Here is a 14,751-nt window from a genome sequence, read left to right on the forward strand (position 1 = left end):
TTTTCATTTTATTCTGGCAGGCACATAGTGGTATGTTACTGGCTTTAGGTTTCATTTTAATGCTGCTTAATGAGATTGTGTATGGATTCATTACATATTATAATGTATTGTCTATAGATCAAGCAAAAGGTAGATCTATAGATCAGCTAAGATAAAGTCAAGCATGTATCTGCTGATACTTTCTTAAGTCGACCTGTCTTTATACTTAGAAATGTCTGTTTTAATAAGCTTCCCTGGTGGCTCAAATGGTAAAGAATCTGCCTGCAATACAGGAGACCCGTGTTCGATCCCTGTGTTGGGAGGATCACCTGGTGAAGGAAATGGCAACCGACTCCAGTATTCTTGGCTGGAAAACTTAATGGACAGATGAGCCTGGCAGGCTACAGTCCATGGAGTCACAAAGAGTTGGACACAACTGAGCGACTATCACTCACACCACACACTCAATGAGACTGAGCACTTTTCATATGCTTATTGGCCTTTGTCCTCTTGTGAAATGTCTGTTCAAGTTTTGCCTGTTTTTCTATTGGGTGGACTGTCTTTTTGTATATTCTGGATACAAGTTATTTGTTGAGTGTATTGTGAGAACATACTTGGCGAAAAGCTCTTCTTTTTTGTTTTTGAATTGTGATATATGCCTTTATATCGAACACCACTTTCAGAGCTCATGTAGTATTTCATTTTATTCATCCATTTCATAATTGTTCATTTGTCTATTTTATGTATATTCTTTCACTATCCAGGTTATAGGCAAGGGGCTGGAGGTGCAGCACAGATTAAGGTAGACCATCATTGCTTGCATTGAGTGGACACTCAGGCCAGCTTCACGCTCCCCATGACATTCCTTGATCTCGCTTGTGGATGCTACTTTCACTTCTGCTGGTGCCTCCCACTGACCAAACTAACTAGCAGTCCAAGTGCATGAGAGCCCATCAGTGTGATTCACACGTGTCTACCTCCTGATAGAGCAGCTGGAGCAGGGGCTGAGTGGATCTGCTCGTGTTGGAAGGTCTCATGTGGGGGTGTGAATCGGCGGTGGCTCAACACAGGGACAGTGCCACTGGCAGAAGCAGTCCTGGGAGACACCCCTTGGCAAGTAAGCCCTGGAGGTCGCCATTAACCCCACCGCAGAGCCTGTATATTCCAAGTGAAAAGCTCTGAGTTTTAATATACAATTTACTGATGTTCTTTATAGTTGGCATCTTTTAAGAAATCTTTGTCTCCTCCAAAATGGTGAAGGTGTCTACTCCACGATGTTCTGTGTTTTCACCTAGTCTTTTTTGTTTTACCTTTCACTTTTAAATCAGAAATCTTATTGAGTTGATTTTTGCTAATAGTGTGAATTAGGATTTAGAGTATAAGTTTTCTCTCAGATTTCTGGCTGACCCAGCATCATTGATTGAGAAAAACCATCCTTATGACACCAGTTTTCCACCTTTTTTATGTAATAGGTGATCATATATGTGTGAGTTTGTTTTTGGACTCTCTTCTGTTTCACTGATCAGTTTATATCTTTATAATGGTCTTAATAACAGGATAGGAGTTTGCTGGTGGCACAGTGGATAAGAATCTGCCTGCCAATGCAGGGGACATGGGCCAGGAAGATTCCACATGCCATGGAGCAACTTAGCCCATGAGCCGCAGCTCTTGAGCTCATGAGCTGCAACTAAGTGTGGGCGCCACCCACATTTCCAGGAGGCTGACCCTGGTGCTCCAAGGAGTTGGCTAGGCCCTGAGTTGCCTCATGGGCACCTCCCCTAGCATGCTTGTACCACGTCACTTCAGTTGTAACCAACTCTTTGCAACCCCATGAACTGTACCCAACCTCCTGCTCTGTCCATGGGATTCTCCAGGCATGAATACTGGAATAGGTTGCCATTTTAGGGACCAAACCCAGATCTGCATTGTAGGCAGATTCTTTACCATCTGAGCTACCAGGAAAGCCCTAGCCCTAGCCCTAACCCCTAGTCTCCCCAGCCTGCAGCCCAGACTCCTGCAGCCTCCACCCTGCAATGATGCCTCTTGTGGGGCCCAGGGTTTGCAGTGTGCAACACAGAAGAATCCCACTGGGCCTGACTCACACTCCCCAGGGACGTGGTGGGGCTTCCTCATCCCTGTGCCCCTCCTACAGCCCAGCACCAGGCTTTGGGCAGGACCTCCCATTTGCTGAGAAAGGGCAGATCTTGAAATAGAGGATAAGACATAGATGTCTGTACTTTTATAGATCGCCCATGAGACTTATACTCTACTCCAGGGATGCAGAGGTTTTAACATGAGGGAACGTTTGCTAAATATTATGCTTTTCTTCTTTCCTCCACTTCATCTCTATTTTCTGAAAATAGAAATTCATGTCAAGATGCTTCCTTGTTTAATTGTTTTATCTCAAGGTCATTTTACTCCACTAAAGGCTCAGTCACTTCATTTCATTGGAGAAGGACTGTCATTTTAAATCCCATTCACATGAATTAGAAGCTATTTATACACAGAGGTCGCTGCCTCTGCTTCTTAGAAACACAGAATTCCATTGAAAACATTGTTCAGAATAGCATAAGTAAAACATTTGAGGGAGAGAAGGAAGATCTCAGTTCATCCCATTTACCTTTTCGTTACTAGAACTGAGTTTCTTCCATAAGTGACTTTGGAGTTAGACTTCGAGAATTCTAGTGCCACCACTTGCTAGTTGTGTGACCTTGGCCTATGAGTGGATCATACTGAACCTCAGCTTCCACACCTGTAAAATGAGGTAACACCTGTCTTACAGATATTACACATAAGAACACATACATGGCAAATAACATGCATTCAATGCACAGTTATTCCCAAATTTGACTGAGCCTAAGGCTAGAAGCTAATTAAAACTACAAAATCCTTCTCCCAGAAGTTCTGATTCAGGTGCCTGCAACCTGTCCATAAGAAACTCCATGGTAAATCTGATGCCGATGGTTCATAGACTGCTCTTTAGAAATTCTGTTGTAGATCCTAAGTTCCTTGAATAATAAGTCTTCAACTCCTCTTCTCCACTTGGCTAGACTCCCTACCCTGTGCCCTCATCATATCCTATTTCTAAGGACTGTTTCTTTATATATAAAAAATTTTCATTTCCCTCCCTACATCCTTAACTAAATTTCTTCAGGTTTAGAAAGGGGATAAGGAAGAAATGTCAGCATGGTGTCTTCAGCATCCAGGTTATAAACAGGAGGATTTTACTTCTTTTGTTTGGCAGCTGATTTCAGACCTCATTTTCTGAAACTGGACTTTTCTGAGAAGGAACTTACACAATGGCAGAGATTACTATGAAACATTTAAAGAATTAGCTTCTTATTAGTGATTGAGCAGGATTCTGAAGTACTCATGGCCCAGAAAGGATACCTGCGCCAAGCAGTTCACAGTCAACCAGGAAAGTGTCAGACAGACATCACATAGGTTGGAGGGCACAGCACCTGGTCCTAAAGGTTCCCAGCAAGAGGTGCTGGCCTGGATCTAAAAGGATGAATAGGCATTCAGTGGCCATGGAGAGAGAAGGGAGGAATTTGGGGTAGCTGCTGCTTAGTTGCTTCAGTCATGTCTGACTGTGTGACCCTATGGACTGTAGCCTGCCAGGCTCCTCTGTCAATGGAATTCTCCAGGCAACAGTACTGGAGTGAGTGCCATGCCCTCCTACTCCAATACTGTTGCCTGCATCTAAACGGATGAATAAGAGTTCAGTGGCCACAGGAGGAGAAAAGGGAGGAATTTGGGGTAGTTCAGTTCAGTCGCTCAGTCCTGTCCGACTCTTTGCGACCCCATGAATCATAGCATGCCAGGCCTTCCTGTCCATCACCAACTCCCGGAGTTTACTCAACCTCATGTCCATCGAGTCGGTGATGCCATCCAGACATCTCATCCTTTGTCGTCCCCTTCTCCTCTTGCCCCCAATCCCTCCCAGCATCAGGGTCTTTTCGAATGAGTCAACTTTTCGCATGAGGTGGTCAAAGTACTGGAGTTTCAGCTTCAGCATCAGTCCTTCCAATGAACACCCAGGACTGATCTCCTTTAGGATGGACTGGTTAGATCTCCTTGCAATCCAAGGGACTCTCAAGAGTGTTCTCCAACACCACAGTTCAAAAGCATCAATTTTTCGGTGCTCAGCTTTCTTCACAGTCCAACTCTCACATCCATACATGACCACTGGGAAAACCATAGCCTTAACCAGATGGACCTTTGTTGGCAAAGTAGAGGGAACCCCAAATTTCGTGTTAATGAAACAGTAATCCTATTGTGAAACCTGAAGTAGCAGGCAGTGAAGAAGACCTTCCTGAACAAAGCTGATGGGACAACCACATGAACAGGAAGGCAAGATTTAAAACCTGCAGAGACCCCCTCCTAGACCTTGTGGCTAATGTCCCAACAATCATCCAAGTGCCAGGCTGAGAATATTGGAGAGATGTAACTAATGCCTCTGATAGGAACACAGTGAGTTCAACCTGCTTATGACGCTTTATACACTTCTAGAAGGAAAGGACTGTCTCAATTCAGATTTCTGCTAAGATTCTTAGCTTTACACTGAATCAAAGGATGATTATTGAGTCCTTTTCAAAGAAGAAAAGTGCATCGGATTTGAAAAATAAGCTTCCCAAGAACTAACAGAACCTCGACTCACACGCTGAATGTGAGAACTCACAGACCCTGTCCTGGCAGCCCAAACAAACCTGAGACACAACAAATAAAATTACCCCCCCACCCCAGCCCCATGTTGAATCCTTGAACCCCAAGCTATCCCTTTCTTAACTGTGGACACACATGGGTGGGTGTGGCATTTTAAGTGTCTGGGCTCTGTAAGCTGTTGGCTCAGGGCTGCCTTGGTCTTCAGGCTTGATATTCAGGGGAGCTTGGTCTGAGCATGAATCAACCAGATCACAGGATCCTGGGTGATAAAACAAATTCTGCCCAGGGATCTAAACATCTCACCATGAGGCACTGCTGTCAACTCGCAGCGCTCTCACCTCCTGACTCCTATTTCCTCACTGCGGCTGCTTCCATCTTCTGCTTAAACCCTGCGGGCCTTCCCACTGCTCTTAGAACCAGGCCCAAACCTTCCAGCCAACCACAGGGCATGTTGTGACTGGCCCATGCTGGCCCTGGGGCTGGGGATCACCCCTCAAGTAACAGCCTGCAGACCTTAGCACCCCAGCCAAGGGTTCCCCCGTGGCCCCATGGCTGGGCCCTGCCCCCCCCGCCCTCAGTGCCCCCTCTGCCCCTTGGTTTCCTGTTCTCCCTGCTCCTCTCCCATGGCCTCTGCAGTTCTGTCGCACCCCAGTTTCCACCTATGGCATGTGACTGAGTCACGAGAAGACACCAGACTCTGTATGAAGCATAGAGGCGGCGAAAAGCCTGAATTCGGGTCCTGCTTTCATCAATAACTAAGTCACAGTCTCCTCTGAGCCTCGGTTTTGTTGTATGGAAGCCTGTGCTAAAGGTTTTGACTCTATATGTTGCTGGAGGATTTGCTGAGATTCTAGACCTGTGGACCAGTCGCAGGCATTGTAGGCTCTCAACAAATGTTCATAGGAGATTTGGTGCTTGTTTAGGACTCCACTGTCTAGTGCTCAGACCTAGTGTACAGGGCTTGTATGTATTTATAAACCTGGACTTCAGAATAAGAAGATCTGGGCTTAACAACTGGTGGCATCACTTCTCAGCCCAGCAGTGTCAGAAAATCCACTCAGCTTCTCGGAGCCTCCAAGTCTGCATCTTGCAGAGAGGGTGACACACAAACTGTTTTCCAGGGCTGCTGGGAGGATCAGGTGAGTTGATATACGAAAATGTTTTATACACCTTGGAGTTAAAAAAAAATCTGTAACCAAACTTCTGTGAATACATGCTACTGTCTCTTGTGTCTCACCCAGGTAAGCTGCCTCTATGGCTGGACCCACAATGGCATCTAGGGAGCCTCAGCACAGAGATGGCACGAAGAAGAGTTTGCTGAAAATCAAACCCACAGTGAGCTATCCCTTCACACCTGTTAGGGTGACTGTCATAAAAAAGAAGATAAATGCTGGCAAGGGAGTGGAGAAAAGGAACCCTTTGTTCACACTTGGTGGGAATATAAATTGATGTAGCCATTGGGGAAAACAATGGAGATTCCTCAAAATATTGAAAAACAGAACTACCATCTGATCCAGCTTTCGAACTGTGGTGCTGAAGCCTCCTGAGAGTCCCTTGGACTGCAAGGATATCAAATCAGTCAAATCTAAAGGAAATCAACCCTGAATATTCACTGGAAGGAATGTAGACTAAGCTCTTGCCTCCTGGCTCCTCCCTCATAAGAGCATACAGACCACACACAGGGCACCCCGAGAGCACCAACTCCACCTGGGGGGCGGGGGGGTCCTCTGTGAAGGATCCTGTGTCCTTCTGTTTTGTTGCCCAAGCAGGGACAACGCAACAACTGTCAATTCAAAGGCACAGGGGAGATGCTTGGGTGGTCCGTGAGGCCCAAGGGTGGGACCTGCTGGACACCCTGCAGCACAGCTGGTTACCAGATGCTGACTCAGGGGGTTTACTCCACAGGGTCCATCAGGAAGCACCTGGGCTCAGAACCTGGGGGAATGGGAGCACTGGGGCAGGTGGGCAACAGAGCGGGCCCACAGCTCAGTCAACCCTACTCAGAGCTCTGAGAGGTGAGTGAGACAGCCTTTCTGCTCTGCCTGGAGGTGTCACCAGAAGGCTCCCCCTGCCCCAGGGAGGTGTGAGGTCTGGCAGGCACAATGGAGGGAACGACACAGCACAGGCTGTTGACCACCCCTGCAGCTGGGCAGCATGGCCTCCCTTGAAGGGGTCTAGGCGGCATGCATCCATCTTCATGGCTCACAGCATCAGTCTTTGCTTCCCCAGCTTTACTGAAATATTGTCACATGACTTACATAGACTTAAAGCATACAAGGTGATGATTTGATACGTGTAGATATTGCAAAATGATGACCATAGAAATATTAACACATCCATCAAGTCATTTAATTGCCTTTTGATAACACTGAAGATCTTACCCTCTTAACAACTTTCAAGTATACAGTGCAGTGTTGTAAACAACAGCCACGCTCAGCCCTGTTGGCATTGATGGGATCTCTCTCCTGCAAGAAAATGATAAGTCCCACCTCATTCAAACTGGCTCAGAATAGGAAATAATTGAAATCTGTTCCCAGTTTACTTAACCAAGCCAGGGTAACCTGAATACCGAAACCTGATAAAGACGGAACAAAACAAGAACGCCACATACCAAATTTAGCAGCATTAAAACAGTAGGAAACCAGTGACCACTGGGGCTGGTGCAGAGTGAGTCCCATGACTACAAGGGCCCCTCTGGTGGCAGTTTCATGCCCAGTCAGTTTGAGCCCCAGCTGTGCTCCTTTCCAGCCCTGGGACCTTGGGTTTGCTGCTTTGTGAAATGGGGTGATGGGAGGACCCACTTCCTAAGGCTCCTGTTATGATGAAGGTAATTCATGTATGTGTGTTATTTGCTCAGTCATGTCTGACCCATTGTGACCTGTGGACTGTAGCCTGCCAGGATCCTCTGTCCATGGGATTTTCCAGGCAAGAATACTGAAATGGGTTGCCATTTCCTTCTCCAGGGGGTCTTCCCAACCCAGGGATCAAACCCACATCTCCTGTGTTTCCTGCATTGCAGGCAGACTCTTTACCCCCTGAGACATCGGGGAAGCCAATTCATGTACAGCACACACAGAGTCACCAGCCTGCAAGCTGGGAGGGCTGCACCCATGGCGGCTGTGCTGTGCCATCTGGATGGTTAATGATCTTTAACAGAAGTCTCCACTTTTACCTCTTTACTAGGAAACCAGATTCTCCTGTAGAGCCCAAGCTGATGGAGCATGAGAAACAAGTAAGGGAGGTTTGAATCATCCGTTTTCTGTCAACCGTCCCTTTGTGTGTACATAGCACCATTCTTACCATTCCATCCTGCAACCCTTGGCACAGCCCTAGGACACCAGTTCCAATGACTTGGTTGGAAAGGCCATCTGGTCACATCTCTGACAGCAAAGCAGCCCTGGGTATTTCTATCAGGCCTGGTCCAGCAGGGCTGCAGGTCAGTGTTCTAAATCCCAGAGAAATGGGAGATCCAGAAGTTCTTGCCCAAGGCCAGGGTGTTCAGCCAAAGGAAAGTCTCTCTTCCCTTTTTACTTGAGTAACAAAGAGGATGAGATGGTTGGATGGCGTCACCAATGCAATGGACATGAACTTGGGCAAACTTCAGGATATGGTGAGGAACAGGGAAGCCTGGTGTGCTACAGTCCATGGGGTTGTGAAGAGTCGGACACAACTTGGTGACTGAACAACAACAAAATTACATTTGTTGTCTTGGACCTGACCTGGCAGAGTCCTTGCCAAAGGGCTAATCTTGGTCCCACAAGGGGTGGATCAGGCTCACAGCTGAGGGTCGCCACCGTCAGTTCCAGAGAGCAGCCATCAGGGGACCAGTGACTGGTGTCCTGGGCTGTCACCGGATCCCATAGTATTTCCATAGTTCAAAGAGGAAGAGACAAGAAGCAGAGTCAGAAAGAACAACCTGCTGGAGAATACGTTTGAACACACTTTGGGGGAAGGATTTTCCACAAACAGAAGGTGCAGGTGTCGGCCAGGAGAGGAAGGGCCCTGCTCTGACCACTAGGTGGTACCTCAGGCCGTGACTGGAGAGTGGGGACAGAAGGAGTGGCGGCGGGCAGGAGGCGGTCCTGCGAAGCTGCATAAAGGGCGAGCCGCAGGGAGGCTGCAGCGCCTCTGCCACCCAGTCCTCATCCTGCGGGGATGGCACTTCCCCCAGGTGCCCAGGCCAAGCTCCAGTCCCGAGTGCAGCCTGACAGCTGCTGTGCAAGAGGAGCCGCGCCAGGGCGACAGGGGAGACGGGTAAATAGCCACGCTTTCTATTCGCTTCAAGTTGGCTTGAATGGATGCAAACTGTGCCTGACCTGCATGTGGAAAAGAGCTGGCTGGGGATGTCAGTGTGGTGGCCGTTATCCCTGAAACCGAACTAGACAAATAACACACAGTGACTCTTGACGATGGAGGTGATGACAGAAATTGTGACCCTCTCCCTGAGTTTGAGGGCAAAGAGAGTTTTGAACATAAATCACGGGAGAGGAATTGGGCAACAGAGGAGGAAAGTATCTTGCTCTAGTTCTTGGTAAATCTAAATGCCTCATTTGTTTGTACTTCATTTCTGGGAAACTTATACAACTGTCTGTTAATCTGACTCCATGGAATTTCAAACACAGAATTTAGGGAAATTTTAATTGAGGGCTTCAATTTTAGTGTGTATGTGAAACCTAAACTTATGAATTGAAGGCAATAAGTTTTATTTGTGATTATGCTCAAGTTAGTCGATCACCTTGGTTACAATCTTAGTGACAACTGTAGGGATGAATCCTCGGGGCTTCAGGATGAACAGGAGGTACCTGTCTGCCTCTCTTGAGACCTGCAGGTCCTTCGGGACTCAGAGTCCACTCAGGAAAAGTGGGGCAGTCACCATGTGTATGGAACCAGGAGACTGGAGAGGTTCTGCAGGTTGTGAGCTGGGGCACTTTTGAGAGTAAGCATGGACACCAAGATGACAAGAATAAGACTGAAAGTGTCTTGTGCATGCTGAGGTGTCTGATGACTCTGCTAGGAGGTCTGTGGAAGGAGGGGAGAAGGGCAGAGGGGCCTTCACATCAGAGGGACTCTATTCCGGGATCCAGGACCCAGGCACACAGGGCACGTTGCTCACAGTGTGGTTGCTCTCCACACGCATGTACTTCTATAGACTGCTAACCCCTCTGGATCATGAATTAAAACCTGTTTTACAGTGATCTGCTGCTCAGAAGAGGAGCGATGAACTCCTCATTCCACCTGCACTTCTTGGATCTTGGGCTGAACGCCACGGAAGGCAACCTCTCAGGACTGAGTGTCCGGAATGCATCCTCACCATGTGAGGACATGGGCATCGCGGTGGAGGTGTTCCTGGCCCTGGGCCTTATCAGCCTGCTGGAGAACATCCTGGTCATTGGGGCCATCGTGAGGAACCGGAACCTGCATACCCCCATGTACTTCTTCGTGGGCAGTTTGGCGGTGGCCGACATGCTGGTGAGTTTGTCCAACTCCTGGGAGACCATCACCATCTATCTGCTCACCAACAAGCATCTGGTGATGGCCGATGCCTCTGTGCGGCACCTGGACAACGTGTTCGACTCCATGATCTGCATCTCCGTGGTGGCCTCCATGTGCAGCCTGCTGGCGATCGCTGTGGACCGCTATGTCACCATCTTCTACGCCCTGCGCTACCAGCGCATCATGACGGGGCGGCGCTCAGGGGCCATCATCGCTGGCATCTGGGCCTTCTGCACCAGCTGCGGCACCGTCTTCATCGTGTACTACGAGTCCACGTACGTGGTCGTCTGCCTCATCGCCATGTTCCTCACTATGCTGCTCCTCATGGCGTCTCTGTACACCCACATGTTCCTCCTGGCTCGAACCCACGTCCGGCGCATCGCCGCCCTGCCCGGGCACAGCTCCGTGCGGCAGAGGACTGGCGTGAAGGGCGCCGTCACCCTGGCCATGCTGCTGGGCGTCTTCATCGTGTGCTGGGCCCCCTTCTTCCTCCACCTCATCCTGATGATTTCGTGTCCTCAGAACCTCTACTGCTCTTGCTTCATGTCTCACTTCAACATGTACCTCATCCTCATCATGTGCAACTCTGTGATTGACCCTCTGATATACGCCTTCCGCAGCCAAGAGATGCGGAAGACCTTTAAGGAGATTATTTGTTTTCAGGGCTTCAGAACCCCCTGTAGGTTCCCGAGTAGGTACTAAACTAAAAGTCATTCTCTCTGCAGCTCTTCTCTCCATCGCTCTTATGACAAGGTGGGTTAGGAAGAGTCAGAACTGGAAATTACGCCATGCATTCCCTTCATCTTTTCTCCACCTCGAATCTGTGTCTAAGAGGCAGCTTTTCCCCGACCAGCAGTTGATGGGTCAAAGGTGCACGTGCCATTTCTCTGCCTTGAGAATGCCCATGACAGTTTCTTACTGACTGCTTTCCTCCTGCATTTTCTCCCGCTCCCACCCAGTTCTGGGGTCCCCAGCACCTCCATCTTCTGAGTGTGTGCTCAGGGGAGGTGACACTCAGTGAGCAAGTCTAAGCATGATGAGCGTGGCTGGACCTGGGAGAAAAGCTGTGAACACACCACGGTGCGTGATCACTTTCTGCCCCAGAAGCAGTTCCATAACTTTCTGTGATGCCCCTGGGAGTTTGGCATGCTTTTCGGGGCAGAGTAGAGCGATTAGATTCTTTCCATTTGAAATCTCCTGTCTATTTGCTCTGGGAATTTTCCACAGCTCTCCTTTCCTGAACTCCTGGTTTCATGGCTTGTGTCCATGATTGTACAGGGATGACATTTCTTTAATTATATTTCTGTCAGTCATGTTTTTGCACTAATGCAAAACATTTCTGTCTGGACAGAAAACCTCTTGCCACAAACTTTCCCTTACATGGCATGAACATCTTTGTGACTGTTTCTTACTGTCTTATTCTGACTCGGTCCAGAGTTTCCAAGTGAGCGTTTTGGGGGCATGGGGGGCCCCCCAGGTACCTGCCATGAACACAACCTGCAGGCAAGCTATCTTTGACCTTCTCTGATGGGGTCTCTCTTGGAGTCTGAAGCCCTGTCACTGTACAGTCTGCAGTTTGCAGTCTGACTCCAGAAGTCAAGGTACCCAGCGCTAGCCCCCTAAGTCAAATCTTTTCCAGTGCAGAATGGACTGGGAAAGTAGAGTTCAGTCCTAACTCTTCACCTAATGGGCAGTGTTTCCTTAATCATCTCATTTCAGGTTGCATCTGTGCTGACCCCACAGGGCAAGGCATGGGAAAGCATGAGAACATTTGAAACTTGGAAAGCACCCTAGAGATTGTCTATTTATTTTAAAGGAAGGTTGCAGATGGGTGGTGCTAGGAGAGGATGCAGAGGGCTGTCAAAGCAGTGGTGTGGAAGCCAGGAGGCCTGCCTGGCCATGGAGCAGGTATGGGCCTTGGGCATGGCTCTAACCTCTGTGTCCCAGGGCTCTTATCTGAAGGGCTTGGTTCTTATGGCTCTGAATTCCATTCTCTTGTCTTTGATGTTAATAGCTTCTCTTTTGTTGTGAATATTCATGTCTAGACTGCCCCTAATGAAGGAATATATGTAAACAAGCAGTGGCCCACTAGGGTCACTAGATGGTGAGTGTGAGGGTCTATTGACCAGAAGACCTCCCTGGGCGCCAGGCACAAGCAAAACCTATAGACATGACCCCCACTCAGCAGCTCAGAGTCCAGAGAAAAATGGTGCTGGCTCAAGCAGGAAAGTGCATAAAACATACAAATCCTCTGGAAAGGGCAAATTAGCAGGTTATTGACAGTTGAGGTTTGAGGAGGCAACTAACCCTTCAAATGTATCCTGTCCTTTTAGCTGACATTCCCATGTGTACCCATGGGCATGAGTGAGTTCCACATGACTGTGCTGGGAACCACCAGTCCGAGTTATGTGGGTCGTGTCAGGATCCCTGGCTCCAGGAACATGGGCTTCTCGCTGCCCAACTCGCCTCGGGGGCCCTGTTGCCACAGCAGTTTCTGGTGCTCGGCTGTTGTTTGTCGTCGTTCCTAACCAAATGTGTACTTAGCCTGCTGCCCGCCAGCACTCTCGGAGTGCTAACTGAGGTCATCAGGGCCGCGATCCCATAGGCAGATCACACTTCAGCCCTCGTGGTTTGCCCTGTGGCTCTTCTGGGGACTCACTCTCTCAGGCTGATTTGCTGCTCCGGGTGGATACTGGCTGCAGACAAGGTCTGATCTTCTCTACAAAGGTCCTTGAGGAAATGCTCAAAGGTCTTATAATCTCTGTATAAGTAGTGCAGAAATAGCCAAATGTTCTGATGAGTCTTCACTTGGAAGAAGTAACCGGAATGCAGACTCAGTAAATATCTGTAAATGAGCCTGGGAATCCCAGCACACAGCCCCCAGATCAAAAAAAAAATCCACAGAACTGTTGTACGCTATTGTATATTAACTATTTCTGCCTTTGTAGCAATTTTTTTGGTGTAAAAACATGTGTTCAAAAAAAGGTTAATAAAACAGAAGGACCAGACCACCTGTTTTAACTGGCCATTCTGACTTCTGATAATCAGAGGGTTTTGGGTCTTCTGTTTGTCAGCAGCTGCTGCAAAATGAGGAGGGACGTTCACTGATGAGGTGTGACGGTATTTTCTTGATGGTATTTATCACCTATAGGGTGGTCATTTATCAGTTCAAAATGATTTAACTCCTGGTAATAAAATTGTACACGTAAAAAAAAAAAGAAAAAAAAATTGTACACGTGACATTATATGTTGTCCAGAATTCTGTCTTTCAGGAAGTCTTTTGGTGTTATTATCTGTTCTCAGTAGGGGGGTAGAGAAAGTGCCATTCAGGGATCTCTGCCATTACAGTTTGGGGGACATGACTTATCTCAAGACGTGTGGAAGAAGTGTGCAAAGCCCAAGGTGCTACCTACAACTAAATGTGAATTCAGGAGGCATGGATTGTGTGCGCTGTGGAACGAGGGCTGTGGCTGAGTTCTCACAGGTGGGTAGCGGGTGTGTGTTGAGACTTCCAGGGAGGGAATCTCCCTGGAATTTCCAGTAGGTAGTCTCTACATCAGGCTCAGATGTGGCTCCTCTTGATCTGGAGACCAATAAACTGAAAAGCCACCTTATCTGATATTTTTCTCAATGTAATGATGGTGGCAGAGGGGCCACACAGACATGAACCCCTTCCAGGAGCAGTGAGTAGGAGACTTGGCCTCACCCACCCAGGGCTCAGCGGCAGCCTGTGGCCAGTGCAACCCTGTTGTTCAGGACCCACCTTGGCCTGTTTATTTCCCAGGCTTGCTGTACATCTCTCCTTTTTGCTCCCAAGACTTGTTCTTGCTCTCATCTTAAATATGTATGCTTGAGTCTCTCTGACTCAGAGGGAGTCATGCTTTTAATTTCTTTTTCCTGAACCATTTTGCCCAGCTGAAAGACTTACTGGATCTTTCTGACAAACTCTGAGGACTTTACACTGACAGCTTCCTTGGAACCACTCAGAGGATTTGTGATGGTGGTGAAAGCCACCCCCTTGATTTAATCCTGTGCCACATCTGAGATTTAACTGATCTACTTATTCAACTTGCTTACTCTTACTTATTGAGTCCAAAGAGCTTTATCTCCCCATTCTCAAGCCCCTGACTCCAGATTCTCATGAAAAAAAGTTTTTTAAAGATGGTTTTAGATGCATCATTGATGAGTCATATTTGTTTATTTATACACTTGTGGTAAAATACACATGACATAAAACCTATCATCTTAACTATTTTTAGGTCGGCAGTTATGGGATGTTAGGTGCAATCACATTGTTGTGCTCCCATCTTGAGTCCCTTTCACTCCTGCTGGTATTCAGGTCACTGTGTCCATAGCTCATTTCCTTGGAGGATCTCATCAAATGCAGCCAACTGTAGTAGATTATCCATCAGCCAAGCTCTCTTCTTCCACATCACAGGTACTGTCCTCCATGCTCTCTGAGCATCCATTTTTGGTTTTCATTCAGCTACTTTGAAGTAACAATTTCCATACTTATCTGGTGGGCCTGGAGCAGGAACTGAGATTTCACCTTTTGAATAACCTCTTAGATGCTGTTGGTCAAAGATTCCCACTTAGAGAACCAAGGTTATTCTG

At 47.8% G+C, this 14,751-nt stretch overlaps 1 protein-coding gene across 4 annotated transcripts; it reads left to right on the forward strand.

The window, feature by feature from the left end:
- The first annotated feature begins 2,005 nt into the window (after window positions 1–2,005).
- MC5R (melanocortin 5 receptor) lies at window positions 2,006–13,215 on the forward strand. Of its 4 annotated transcripts, none has more exons than XM_061130819.1 (3): window positions 2,006–5,979; window positions 7,828–7,876; window positions 9,837–13,215. In XM_061130819.1, exons 2-3 carry the CDS (start codon window positions 7,866–7,868, stop codon window positions 10,837–10,839), a joined length of 1,014 nt encoding a protein of 337 aa, XP_060986802.1. In that variant the 5' UTR covers window positions 2,006–5,979; window positions 7,828–7,865; the 3' UTR covers window positions 10,840–13,215. The 4 variants fall into 4 exon arrangements, with proteins under 4 accessions (XP_060986802.1, XP_060986804.1, XP_060986803.1 ...); XM_061130821.1 differs by lacking the exon at window positions 7,828–7,876 and having other exon boundaries at window positions 2,006–5,783; window positions 5,886–5,979; XM_061130820.1 differs by having other exon boundaries at window positions 2,006–8,898.
- The last annotated feature ends 1,536 nt before the right edge of the window (window positions 13,216–14,751 follow it).

This window comes from Dama dama, chromosome 27 (genome assembly GCF_033118175.1).
Source record: "Dama dama isolate Ldn47 chromosome 27, ASM3311817v1, whole genome shotgun sequence".
Classification (NCBI taxonomy): Eukaryota; Metazoa; Chordata; class Mammalia; order Artiodactyla; family Cervidae; genus Dama; species Dama dama.